This window comes from Phoca vitulina, unplaced genomic scaffold (genome assembly GCF_004348235.1).
Source record: "Phoca vitulina isolate PV1807 unplaced genomic scaffold, GSC_HSeal_1.0 scaffold72, whole genome shotgun sequence".
Taxonomy (NCBI): domain Eukaryota; kingdom Metazoa; phylum Chordata; class Mammalia; order Carnivora; family Phocidae; genus Phoca; species Phoca vitulina.
In genome coordinates this window covers 6,828,242-6,841,941 of record NW_022589775.1, presented here as the reverse complement: position 1 = coordinate 6,841,941, position 13,700 = coordinate 6,828,242, and the positions used below count along the sequence as shown (strand labels likewise).

The window sequence follows — 13,700 nt, the reverse complement described above, 5'->3', positions numbered from 1 at the left end:
ATTAACCAGACTATTACTCCCTGAATGCCATCTTTTCCTTCCTCTGAATATTGATTTCACCTACTCTTTATAAACACGAATTTGTTTGGAATGGCTTTTCAGAACTGTCTATTTTCACACCCACATTAAGAACAATGAATCTGCTTAAATCTATGTTCTCTGAGAGAATGGAAGTTTGCAAGTCGATCAAATGTCTTGCTGAGTTTTATCAGTTGCATGTATTTATCATCTTCCAGCCATCTTCTTAATAGGCTGCATTCCTACTGCTTCAAGGTCTGCTCACAAAGGACAGCCCTCCTGAGTTTTTGTCATTTGCCAAAAATTTCCTATTGGAAGATTTGACTTGTCTGCCCAGACAGAGACAGAAGTCCAGCCGTAGCTGTACGAATGGTTGCCACATGTCCCCTAGCAGACAGAGGAGATGCCATGTTCTGAACAGAAAAATGGGAGAAAATACCACCAAGGCACCCACAATCTAGCTGATAACACGTTCCCCCAAACAACTTGTTTAAAACACTTCCCGAACAAAAGCAACATAAACACGAACAACCCTATCCAAAAAGAACCTTCTAAATCTAAGTTGTCTACCTCAAACACAAGAATCATAGAAGCCAAATCTTCCCCCTTATACGTTCAAATCTCAGTAGGAACACAGAAAACGTTCTCCTTCAGGCCCTCAATCCAACAGTCATTCTAGGGCCCAATCTCCACAATGTGTTGGATCCCAAAACAACATGCTTTTTTTTTTTTTTTTAAAGATTTTATTTATTTGACACACACAGATAGAGAGACAGGGAAGGCATAAGCATGGGGAGCTGCAGAGGGAGAGGGAGAAGCAGGCTCATGACACGAAGGCAGACACTTCACTTATTTGCCCCAGGGGCCCCTCGAACTCCACAGGCCCCAAAAGCAAATCATCTGGCTCTGGGCATGTTAGTTAACGGAATTGGGCCTTGCTTCCTCAGCTATAAAACAGGGCATTACTGATAGCCACCTCATACAGAAGTCTGTTACAGAGATGAAATGAAATAACACAGAATTGTATATTGCGTAGACTCTAGCACAGGGTAAAGAATCTACAAGTGTTTACCATCATTCTACCTTCACTCAAACCCATTCCTTCCTCCCCATATAGTCGCCAAACTGACTCACAAATCCACCACCCTCTCATCAAACCAGAACCTTGAGCATTCTCCTTGACACCTCCCCCTTCCTTAACCTCAGTCATTCTGTCCCAGCTGGTTCATTCCACTTCCTAAGATCTAACCTTGTCTTTCCCTTTCTACTCTATTGCCTTAAGTCCTCGGCATCCCCTGGGACTTAGAGCCATTCTTTCCCTGACCTCACTCTTGCTGCTGTACACCTTTGTTCTAAAGAGCACATTGCATGACACCACTCTCCTCTTAAAATCTTTCAATGTCCCCCCACTGCCCCGGGGCCGAAATCCAAACTCCTTGGAAGGGCACAGAGGCTCTGCAGGACCTGGTCTCAGTCACTCCCTCTCAGTCCACCCCACTCCCTAAGCTCCAGCTGGTCCTCCTTGGGGGAAGGTGATGCCAAAGTACTCATCGGCCTCAGTCAGTCCACAACTTCTCCAACAGCTGCTGCTTCTTCCAGATGTAGCTTGGGTGCCACTTCCTCTGACAAGCCTTCCTGGACTTCTGGTCGGATGAGTATCTTTCTTCTTTGTTCCGCCTGGGTCTCTGCCCTAACATTTATCATGCTTTAGTTCTTATCTGCTCATTTGTCCTCCCCACTAAACGGAGTTGTCTGCGGCAGAAAGCTCGCCTTTTATTTCCATATCCCCAGAACCTAGCACAGTGGCCAGCAGACAGTTGGTACTCAAGGTACGTGAAGCAGGGCAAAGTGTTTCCACCAAAAAGGAAACGTCTGGGGGATCTGTATCAAGGGTTAGCGAATCTTCACGGGGGTTCCTTCGGGCCTGCGTGGGTAGCCACTGCCCGCACGTCCTCCTCAGTGCTCCACTCTCGCACAGTTAGAGCAGACACAGGGCGGCACAGGCGGAGGCTGCACCGGCGCCTGCAAATGCACGCTCAGCGGACTGAGGTTAAATCTTGCGCCCTTTGTTCCAGGCAGCGGAGAGCGAGTGGGTCCGTGCCCGCCCGCCCGGCCCGCCCTGGCCGGGTGCAGGGCCTGCTTGGGCAGAATGGCACGAAAATGCACGGGGGAACGCCGCGTCGGGCAGGGGCGCGCGTGTGCGCGGGCCCTCTCCGTGCCAGCCTCCCGACTTCGGGGTGCCGCGCTCTCCAGCGCCCTCGCCGGGGCCCAGCCTCAGTGCCAGGCAATCTCCCGGGCCCGCCGCCACCGCCGGCGGGAAAGCGCCCGGCGTCCCGGCGTCACGCGCCAGCAACCGGGCGCGCGGCGCGCGGGACGGGGGCGGGACGGGGGCGGGGTCAGCGCGCCCGAGGCTGGGCGGGGCGGGGCGGGGCGGGGCGGGAGCCGGGCACAGGAAGCGCTGGGAGGCCCGAGCCGTCCCAGGGTGCCCCGCGCGGCGTGGACTCGGGCCGCTGCCGCCATCCCGCTGGCGAGAGGGAGAGAGAGGCCCGCCCGCTCGCCGGTCGGGCCAGTGTGGGCCAGTGCGTGAGGGCGCGGGGGGCCGTGTCAGCGAGACGCAGAGCGCAGCCGCCACCAGCAAACGGACATGTTGGAGCCCAGCGCCGCCGCCGCCTCCTTTTCCTCATCCTCCGAACGGGACTGAGAGGGGGCCCGCCACCCTCCGCCTCTGCCGCCCGCCCCGCCGCCTCGGCCTCAGCCTCTTCCTGCCCGGCCTCTGGCTCCGCCGCTCGTCGCTTCCCCCCCGCCCCTCAGGCCCGGCCGGTTCCCCGGCCCCGCTCCGCCGCGGCGCGAGGTCTATGTGACCGGCGGGCCCGGAGCAGCCGCCGCCGCAGCGCGAACATGGACGCCGTCAACGCCTTCAACCAGGAGGTGAGGAGTGCTCGGGGCTAGGGGGTGCCGGGCCTGCCGCGGGAGCCGGGGCTCCGTTTCTCCCGCCGCCGGAGGTTTAAAGCTCTGGTCGGGGTGGGGACGCTTCCTGCCCGGGTTCCGGGGCGGCGGGGCCTGCGCGGAGCGGCCTGTGGTCCGGGAGAGGTCGCGGCGGCCACGGGAACCGACCCCACACCCCTCCCCCATCGCCCACCCCCGGGCGGCGACCTCGGGCTGCCCCCCTCGCCCCCTTCCGGCCTCCCCCAGCCCGCGTCTGCGCCGGTGCCTCTAACTTCGCCCTCTTTCAGGTCCGGGCGCTCTCGCTCTCTGCTCCCAGCCCCGTTACTGGCTTCGCAGTGCCGGGAGCCCGCAAGGGGCTAAGAAAGAAGCGCGGGCGGGCGTGTGGGGTTGGGGGCGGGGGAGCGGGAGCATCTGCCGGTCGCTGGGCTGGCGGAGCAGCGGCCTCGGCTCTCCTGTTGCTCAGGCCGCGGCGCGGCAGCGGCTGGACTCTGATCCCGGGTCGGGGAGGAGTTGGAGAGGGTGTTCATCCCCTTCTCCCGGGATTCACATACTTGGGAAATGGGGTTCCCAAATGAAGAGGGGTGGCTCCTTATCATTTCCAGTCATGAACACAATCCTCTTAATGGGCTCGGTGGCCCCAACGTGACACCTAAAAAGTTGAATGGGAGAGGAGTACTTGCTCCGCCTCAGTCCGGTAGAAAGCCGGCTTTGGCCTCCAGTCCCCCACCCTCGCACTCCTCCCGCGGTAGTTAATCCGCGGCTCCCTTCTAGGGGAACATTTACATGTGAAAACCTCCCAAAACCGGGAACAAAGCTGCCTGCCGCCTTAAAGCTCTATAGTTTTATCTCAAGTCTGATTCCAGGTGCTGTTTTTGGAGCGTAGAGTCCACACGTCCTCTTCATCAGAATCGATTTGGGGAGAGGGGACTTGACTATTGGTGATTTAAAATACAGTTACAGAATGGAAACTTGTCATATGTTGAGTTGGATTATTTTCCTTTTCCAAACACTGAAGATAAACCCAACATTGAAAAAGTGAGATGTAGTGCTGTAGCTCTAGATGTCTTGATACGGCGTTAAAAACTTGCATCTCACAATAAGGTTTTGTAATTTCACTTGTAACAGAATTAACGTGCGATAACTTTCCTTTAGATTTGCAGTCCCGTAATATGGGATCCTCCAGTAACACTGCGGTTAGGATCTTTTATTGCCTTACAGATCATCCTAGAAATGATTTGTCTTTAACCGATGGGTGCATAAAATGTCTTAACTGGAGTAGCAACTGGTGTTGGACAGTGTGATGATTTTCAAAATAACGAAATAACATTTCCTAATATTTGATGGCTAGAGAATTTCTCATATTGCTCCAAAGATTTCAGGTCTGGAAGTTGACTTGGTTTCTTGAAGGCAAAGTTTACTGGAATGTTGGCTCCATGAGGGCAGGGAGTTTCTGTTCTTTCCTCCTCCTCTCACCATAGGAGGCCAATACTTGTTGAATGCATGAGAATTTTACAAATGGTACAACAGTTTTTAAAAATTACAAGTACATTTCTTTCCCAAGATAAAACCTTATTGACTCTTTTTAATGTCAACCTTTAATGAAGAAGGGGATTTTTAGAGTATTCTTAAGATCAGAAGTATTTAATTCTGAGTTAAGCAGTGTGGAAGTCGACAGTAAGCACATTAGGCAAAATATCTTATGTTCTGGAAAAGTGTGATCAGGAGTTTTTACTTTGAAAAACAAAAATAAGGTATGATACTGATTTCTCAAAAAAGGGAAATGGTATTTTAACCTTTTTAAAATGTACGAAATGAGAGTTTTCCTGTCATTATTCACCTTTCTGCTCAAATTTTTATTTCCATTCCTACTCTTTATGAACTGCAAATTACATTATGTTAGGTGTGTGTTGCCAGTTCTGATTTCTGAAGAAACTTTCTTCTGGAGAAATTAGTCTGACTTTAAAATTCATCTTCTTGTGTTGTTTGATTTGTAGTCCTTCTCGGTTATAACTCCCCATTCATGAAATGTTATTGGTTAGTTTCTTGTAACCTCAAATCTCCCAAGTCTTACTTTAATTTTATAAACTTTTAAATGCGTGCCCAGCTACAAAGCTGTGTCCTGAATACTGTGGTACTACCAAGGATCTCTGTCCCCTAGGAGCCTGATCTAATAGAGGACACAAGACTTAGGCAAATAACTTTAACATGTGATAGAACAACTTCCTTTGGGGCTCTTAAAAAATACCCTGGGATGGCTATGGGGGATCAGTGAAGACTTGGGAAGAGAAGGTGGAGTCAGTTTTAGGATTTCAGAAGGTGTAGAAAGCAGTGATTGAAGGGCAGCAGTGCTGAGGAGTGAACAGTAGTTTGATTCCAAAGGCTACTGGAAAGTAAAGATGGTTAAGTAATTCGGGGCCTGACAAGTTTCATGTCTGTCTAATGTGTTTAAATTCCACTTTAGGCTCTGGATAAACTGAAGGCTTTAAGTGGTGGGGTGATATAATCAAGAAAACTGCTTGATTTGTATATATTGTAGAAGGCAGAGATTTGAGGAAGATTGGCATTTTGAGGACTGAGGTAGAATTGAGTAAAATCTGAACTTGGCCTGTCTGTAGTGGTAGGGAGAGGAGGGATCCGTGGACCTGCCATCTGAAAGGCTAATAAGCCCCTTTTGCCCCCACATTCTAGGTGCTGGGAAAGTGGTGATGCTACTAGCACAAGTCAGGCAGTCAGCATAAGCATATTTAGTGGAAGAGGAAATATGTTTGGTTTTTTAACAGGTTGAGATTGAGTGGAAAATCACGTGGAAATTTTTGGCAAGCAGTTGGGCATGTAGGACTCAAACTTGGAAGCAACCAAGAAATAAAGGAAGACATATGGGAGTCACTCTCAGATGTGCCCTGGAGAAAATTGAGAGGGGGGGAGAAAAGGAATTAATATTTAATAAGCATCTATGGCGTATCAGGCATTTTATAAATACATGTCTGATATTCCCACAGCCTTGCACAGACATCCATTTATAGATGAGGAAACTGATTTTCAAAGAAGTTAAATAACTGGCCCAGGGGCATACTGTTAGCTAATAGTAGAGCTGGGATTTGAATGCACATCTCCCCATCTTAATTGCTGCCTAAAGATAATATTTTGTATAATACAGTTACAGGTTACAGGTTAAGACTTAAGAAAAAAGCTACTAAAATTTGAGAGTAATGGGATCTGAAGTTTAAGGTTGAGTGGTGATGAAGGAGATAAGGAAATAAAGGTCACAAATGTAGTCTTTTTTAGAAGTTTGGTTCTGAGGGATTTAAGGACAAAGTTGCCTCAAGAATGAAGGGAAAGAAGAGCAGTTAACAGGGTAGTAGGCACTAGTGGTAGGCCATTTGTATGTTTGTATAGCATATATGTGATCTTAGCCTTAATAAGTGATGTTGAAGCCCTGGTCTCAGGAGTAGAAGTTTGAGCATGTTGGGGGAGGGGAAGTGTAGAGAAGCACAGTTTAAAAATAAAAGGGCTTGCTTGGAACACAGTTGTGACTAAAAGGAAGGGTACAGATCAGCACAGGTAAAAGAGGTCAGTATCTCTGATACAGGAAGGAAGATGAAAAGAATGAAGTTATTAAAGACACCCTTTAAACGGGAGTTTTATGGTGAGACGCTTTGTTAAGTGTTGTAAAAAGGTGAGTGAAAAAAATGAGTGACTAATTATAGCCAATACTTAATTGTTTTCTGCTATGTTTATATATTCCTTAATGTGAAGAGTTTGGTATTTTGTAAGTTTGTTGAATGAATGAAAGTTATAGATTGGTTAATCCATTGATTTCATTTTTAGCCTTTAACCAATCTTTTCTAATCCCAACAGATTGTATCTTCCCACACTTTTGGGAGGGGAGCAGCATTTATGATTTTAAGACTTTCAATTAGGGGCAGCTGGGTGGCTCAGTCGGTTAAGCATCAGACTCGATTTTGGCTCACAGTCCTGAGATCAAGCAGGTTGGGCTCAGAGCTCAACATGGAGTCTGCTTGAAATTCTCCCTTTCCCTCTGTCCCTCCCCGCATGAGCGCAGGACACCTGTACTTACTTGCTCTCTCTAAAATAAAATCTTTTTTTAAAAAAAAGACTTAAAGTATAAAAAAGTGCAGAGAAGATATAACAAGAATGGACAGTTGTTACTATTATAAGTGTTTTTAATTTAAGCTTAAAGTATTACAAGTTAAAGTCCTTTCCTCCCACAGAGGCAATCAAAATGCATTTAGTATCAATCTCTGTGGTACATATGCAGTATATAATCTGTATTTTGATATGCATAAGTGGTATGTTATATATACTCGTGGGTTTTTTTTCCTCAAACGTTGTTAATATTAAGATTTCATTCTAATGCTGGGTAGTATGCCATCATTTGAATAAACCATATTTTATTTATCTGGTTCCCCAGTTGATGAACATTTAAGTTGCTTCTCAGTTATTGCTAACAAACACTGCATGAACTTTCTCAAACATATCTCCATTGTATAAGAGTCTCTGGGGCAGCTGTTCTCAAACTTTGGATTTTGACTCCTTTAACTCTTAAAGGTTAAGGACTACAGAGAGCTTTTGTATCTGTGGATGATATCATACATATATATATAATATGTCTTTGGGATATTTATCATCTTAGAAATTTAATCTGAGAAATACATTTATTGAAAATAACAAAGCCATTATATTTTAACATAAATAACATTTTAAATGAAAAATAATGTTTCCCCCCCAAAAGTGAGAAGAGTGACATTGTTTTATATTTTTGCAAATCTCATTTAAACTTTGGTTTGTAGACCTGGATTCTCATATCTACGTCTTTATTCAATCTCTTGTAATTAGACACATCAGGTAGCCTCTGGAAAACTTTGCTGTACACTTGTGAGAAAATGAATGAAAGGGGCAAGAAATGTTTTAGTATTAAAATGAAAACAATTTTTACCTCACAGACCACTGAAAGGAACTCAGACTCCCAGGGATCCTCAGATTATTTTTAGAGAACTACAGCGTTGAGATACTGAGGTGGTGTACATGCAATGTTATGTTGAAGTGCAGGACGAAAATACAAGAACTTTAACATTCATTTTTATCTTTAAACTCAGATTAAGCTTTATGAATATTTTATGTATGAATTTATGTTGGTACACTTATCCACTGGGCTGTCAGTCTTGAACCACCACATTATCCTGAAGGAAGAGTTGTGTTCCACATATCAGCGGGGAACTTGCCACCCCTTTCTTTTCCCACTGGAAATTTTTGTGTATGGACTATTGTGTTTTACCTCTTGATTACTAGGTATAGTTATCTTCCAGAATTTAAATCAGATGATGAAGATACTTTGTTAAGTATTTTTTTCTAAACCTGTTAATATTCGTCTTTAGTTGTTCTTGATCATTTCCTTCCAAGTCTATCTAAAGCAGTGGACAAAGAGTTGACACAAGATTCTTAACTGTGTGAAAGAGATGTAGAGGACCAGGCCACAGTTGAAGTAAAATTGAAGGTTTTTTTCTTGCCTCATTTGACCATGTTATGCTGTTACCACAGGAGTTTTAGATATTAAAAGTTATCATGGTATTCCTCTGCTCCTTCTTGACTCTCAGAGAATTGCTTATCTCCAACAACAGTAGAGGTCTGGCCTTACGGTGAATGTAATAATGCTGGCTCTTCAGAGCTTTCTGTTGCAGCATTTATCACTGATGTTCTTGTTGAAAATATCCTCTACCCTAGAAGTCTCGCATTTCATTTAGTATTTTGTTTCAGAAAAAATTACATGGACACATGATAACTAATTCAGAGAAAAATTGGAATAATGGAAAAGTTGGCTTATAAATCTTGTGAAACAGCGTTCAGGACATAAAACTACCTGGCAGAAAGTTGACAAATGGTAGTTGGTATTGGGGCAGGGTGTTTTTTGCCAGATATAAATTGTAGGTTCTCTGACATGGAACCCAAGTGAATATAATTACTTCAGCATTCCAGGTAACTTGTGTAGATATCTGCACACATTGAAGTCTTGTTTTAAAATATATTTTGGTAACATGGTAGGAAAAAAGTTCTTACATAAATGATGGACCCTTAGTATTGTTCATAACATTTGTTGAGATAATATGCCAGATTTTTTTTTAAGCATACTTCAGAGCAACGGCATACATCTTTAATGATGAGCTAAAAACAAGCTACACGACGTTATCAGCTATGTAGAATAAGCAGTTGCCCATTATTCAAATTTTTGGTAACATTAGTTGATTAATACTCTTTCTGTGGAACAGGAAAAAGTAGAGTTTGGTAGTAGTTCAGCTTGCCTTAGGACTAGGCCTTGAAAAGATCTGTTGAAAGCTTAGACTTGAAGAGACGTGTCTGCATTTCTCTGTTAATATTATGTGTGATTAGCAGTGTACTATCACGACTTTTTGTTTCTTGTTTTTTTTTTTTTTGAGAACTATTAAGATTTCACAAACAGTATTATAATTTATTATACCCTGGTCACCTTCGTCCTATTAAGTATTTGCATGGTTTATTGATTACATTTCATTGCTTTATAGCTAGAGCTCTTTATTGGTCCTTGTGAAGGCATAAATATAGAAACTTTGATATTCCAATGAAGCACATTGTACTGATTAGTAGTGAATTTGCAAGAAATCCAATGTAACTCTGGAGTGAAATTAAGAATTAGAAGCTAAGGTTTTGATGGAGTCACAGGGTGGGTAGTGGGGGAGACGGCAGGGCTCAGTGAAAAGTAGAGGGCCATCCAAGTTCTTCTGAAAGTTATAATTTGTGTTTGGATAATTGGTGATTTTGGTATAAACCTGTGTGGGTCAGTAATCCTAGTTGGAAGAGACTGTAGAGCAGTGGCACACCTTGCATATTTGACATCCAGAGCACAATTTTTCTTTTTAATACATCCCTCTGCTACAACAAAATTAATTCCAGAAATAATCATGAGAACGGCCAAGAAAGAAACCTGAACTTTACGCCGGTTGCAAATATATATATACTACAGTGGAAAAAAGTTAATATTTTTAAATTGCATTGATACTTTTTTTGAAAAGCTTACCTACATACTGGTCTGTCATATTGACTTACTATGATATTTCAGTTTCTTTTTTTTTTTTTTTTAAAGATTTTATTTATTTATTTGAGAGAGAGAGAGAGAGCACATGAGAGGGGGGAGGGTCAGAGGGAGAAGCAGACTCCCTGCCGAGCAGGGAGCCCGATGCGGGACTCGATCCCGGGACTCCAGGATCATGACCTGAGCCGAAGGCAGTCGCTTAACCAACTGAGCCACCCAGGCGCCCCGATATTTCAGTTTCTTTTCAAGCCTTACCTTCTGCATATTTGTCAGTGATTGTCAAGATGATCTTCACACATTTGTGTTCCGTAGACAGTTATAGCCCGCTTGATCAGTCTTCACCCATAATTGATTAAAGAACACTTTTTATTAGTTTTAATTATGAAAAGCTGTATATAAAGCAACAGACATACACTAGTTAGGGAGCCTTAAATATAAGTTAACCTTTGGTTAGAAATTTAGGAAAAAACCACTTCACAGTAAATCTAAAAATCTAGAATGTCTTTCCACATTGATTGTAGTGACTTTCGAATGTCTCCTCACTAAAAAAAAAAAAAAAATTCACTGAAATGTTTCCACCGAAAAATTCAGTATAGATTTCTATTAGTTAAACATTCTTTAAATTATGTGTAAATGTCTACTTCCTTATATTTTGTAGAGTAGTAATGGCATTCTCCATGATTTTTATTCATGGATCTTCAAGCTCTGTGTTCCACTATACATTGCTCAGGGCTGATTCTGGCTGTTTGTAAATATTTATACCAGAAAAATAGATTTCAGAAAGAAGAATTGCACTCAGCTATCGTATTTTGAATGTACTCTTTAAACACATACACACACGTATATAGGAACCACAGGATTGGAGAAAGAAACAGCCTGAGTGCAGGCTATCCTAAATCTCTTTGTAGTGACTCTCCAGATGAACAGGTATGGTGAATCTGCATATTTTGGGCACTCACCACATAACTGGAGGATTTCATAATGAATTTCCACTTAGAATAGATGGCTTAATAGAGGATATGTAGTAAAAGCGTATAGATTTGATGCTTATATATTGTTAAAACTTAAGTCACCACAGCAATAGATTAAAACTTAAGCATCTCTGTCAACAACATATTTTAGGGGAGGGAGTATTTTATACCTGATATTATTTAGAATTGCCAGTGCTTAGTGATGCTAAAAGGATTTCAGTCAGTTTTATTAATTGTATTTAGAGTCTTTAGAGGCAATTTACCCACTGATTGCCTGACCTGTATTTGCTTCTCCCATTGTCCCACTGTTACCTTAGAGAGCAGTAGTTGACCAACTCTATAGTCTGTAAATCTCCTTCTGCAATATTTATTATATATCTTTATGCATTTTATCATGATTATTCTACTTTTTTCCCCCTTTTGACTTTGTCAGAGCTGAGTTTTAGCTGAAGTAGAATTATACCCTGCTGAAAAGAAGCCTATAATATGGAAATTTACAGTAATACGCCTTTTAAGCCTTTAGGAAACATAAAATATTCTTCAGACTTTAATGGCCATATATCACCTCGTTCACCTTAATTAAGAGATGCTGAATAATAAATCACTTTGGAAAGGACAGCCAGGTTTGGGGTTCATTGGAGATACGTTCAAATCTTTATAAAGGCTTTAATTATTGTTTAATGTCAAAAATAGGCAAATCCATAGAGACAGTAGATTATTGGTTGGTGGCAGGGAGGAATGGGTATGGAATTTTTTGGAGGGGATTAAAGTATTCTAAAACAAAATAATGCTGATGGCTGCCCAACTCTAAATATAGTAAAAAAAAAAAACAAAAACAAAACACTGAATTGTATACTTTAAAGGGGTGAGCTTTATGGTATATGAATTATATCTCAAACCTGTTTAAAAAATAGGAAAACGTTAGTTTTTAGCACATCATTTCCATTGTTTTGTTGCTTAATCTGATTTTCTTTCCATTGAAAACAGTATCTAGTAGCTACCGAGAGGCGCTGTAAATTATTTTGTTGATCCTGAATCGTAAGTTTGTTTTATAGGGTATCTTTAGTTTTTACATGCTATTTTTTTTTTTTTTTTTTTTAAAGGAAGCCACAGTAATTTTTTTTTTTTTTTTTAAGATTTTATTTATTTATTTGAGAGAGAGAGAATGAGAGAGAGCACATGAGAAGGGGGAGGGTCAGACGGAGAAGCAGACTCCCTGCCGAGCAGGGAGCCCGATGCGGGACTTGATCCAGGGACTCCAGGATCATGACCTGAGCCGAAGGCAGTCGCTTAACCAACTGAGCCACCCAGGCGCCCCTTTACATGCTATTTTAAGAAGTAATCCAATGGGGACAGTTCAGGGGAAGGACAGGAAAGGAATCCTGCATTTCCTCCTTAACCCACCAGCCAGATGCAGCTAATGGGCTAAGAGTTTTATATAGGTGTGTCTTTCCATTCTTTTCATTTTAAAGGTAAGGAAACCGAAGAGGTGGTGTGAATTGACCAAGGTCACACCGTGTAGAAATGGCAGTTCGGAGATTTGACTGAGTACCCTGAGTACCCATCTGAGCCCAGTCCATAGCCCCACACGGTTGTGCTGAAGGTTTTTGAGCAGTGGATCTTTGTCTGCTGGAGTGTTTATGAGAGGAGAGGGCTCACTAACAACTTTTGTACATCTGAAGCATGGTTGCAAGTGCACCAAAATGTATACTTTTGGAAGGATTTGTAGAAGTTTAAGAATAATGAAGTTTGGTAAGTTTTTAAGTCATGCATAGATAATCCATATTTAAAACTTAAATGCACTTTTAGGCCTTTATATTTCTTTCACTAATTTATATTCACAATTAAAATTTTAAATTGATTGAGGATTTAATAAATGCTAACATTTTCAATTTTAGTCCCATACTTGCACATAAATCCATTCATGACAACTTTGTGGAAATAACTGGTTATAAATGAGATACATTAAGTATGGGATAATTTTTCTTTTTTCTTCTAATCAAACGATTTTATATCCAGGAACTGATTTTTCTTTTTTCTTTTTTTTTTAAGATTTTATTTATTTATTTGACAGAGACATAGCGAGAGAGGGAACACAAGCAGGGGGAGTGGGAGAGGGAGAAGCATGCTTCCCACTGAGCAGGGAGCCTGATGCGGAGCTCGATCCCAGGATCCTGGGATCATGACCTGAGCCAAAGGCAGACACTTAACGACTGAGCCACCCGGGCGCCCCTAATTTTTATTTCTTCTATTGAAGTCTAGGAGGAAATATTTAATTCACAATTTTTTTTTTTTTTTTTAAGATTTTATGTATTAGCACAGGCGGGGGCAGAGGGAGAAGGAGAAGCAGGCTCCCTACTGAGCAAGGAGCCCAATGCAGGGCTCCATCCTAGGATCCCGGGATCATGACCCAAGCTGAAGGCAGACGCCCTTCACAAAAATGTTTTGTAGCCAATTTTGGGGGACGTAAAGTTCACTAGTGAGGCACAGTAAAAGTAATTTTGCAATCTGGAATCTGCTGGTAGAGCAATGGCACAGATAAAATATTTGCCATTTCTTGGGCGCCTGGGTGGCTCAGTTGGTTAAGCGACTGCCTTCGGCTCAGGTCATGATCCTGGAGTTCTGGGATCGAGTCCCACATCGGGCTCCCTGCTCAGCGGGGAGTCTGCTTCTCCCTCTGA

The 13,700-nt window shown here is 42.9% G+C and overlaps 1 protein-coding gene across 2 annotated transcripts in view; it reads left to right on the top strand.

The window, feature by feature from the left end:
- Positions 1-2,512: 2,512 nt before the first annotated feature.
- Positions 2,513-13,700, top strand: part of SCAF4 (SR-related CTD associated factor 4) — a 59,881-nt gene continuing 48,693 nt past the window's right edge. For both annotated transcript variants that reach the window (XM_032393269.1, XM_032393268.1), the window contains exon 1: positions 2,513-2,946. In XM_032393269.1, coding sequence (XP_032249160.1) covers positions 2,917-2,946 — 30 coding nt within the window. In that variant the 5' untranslated portion in view covers positions 2,513-2,916. The remainder of the gene's footprint in view (positions 2,947-13,700) is intronic.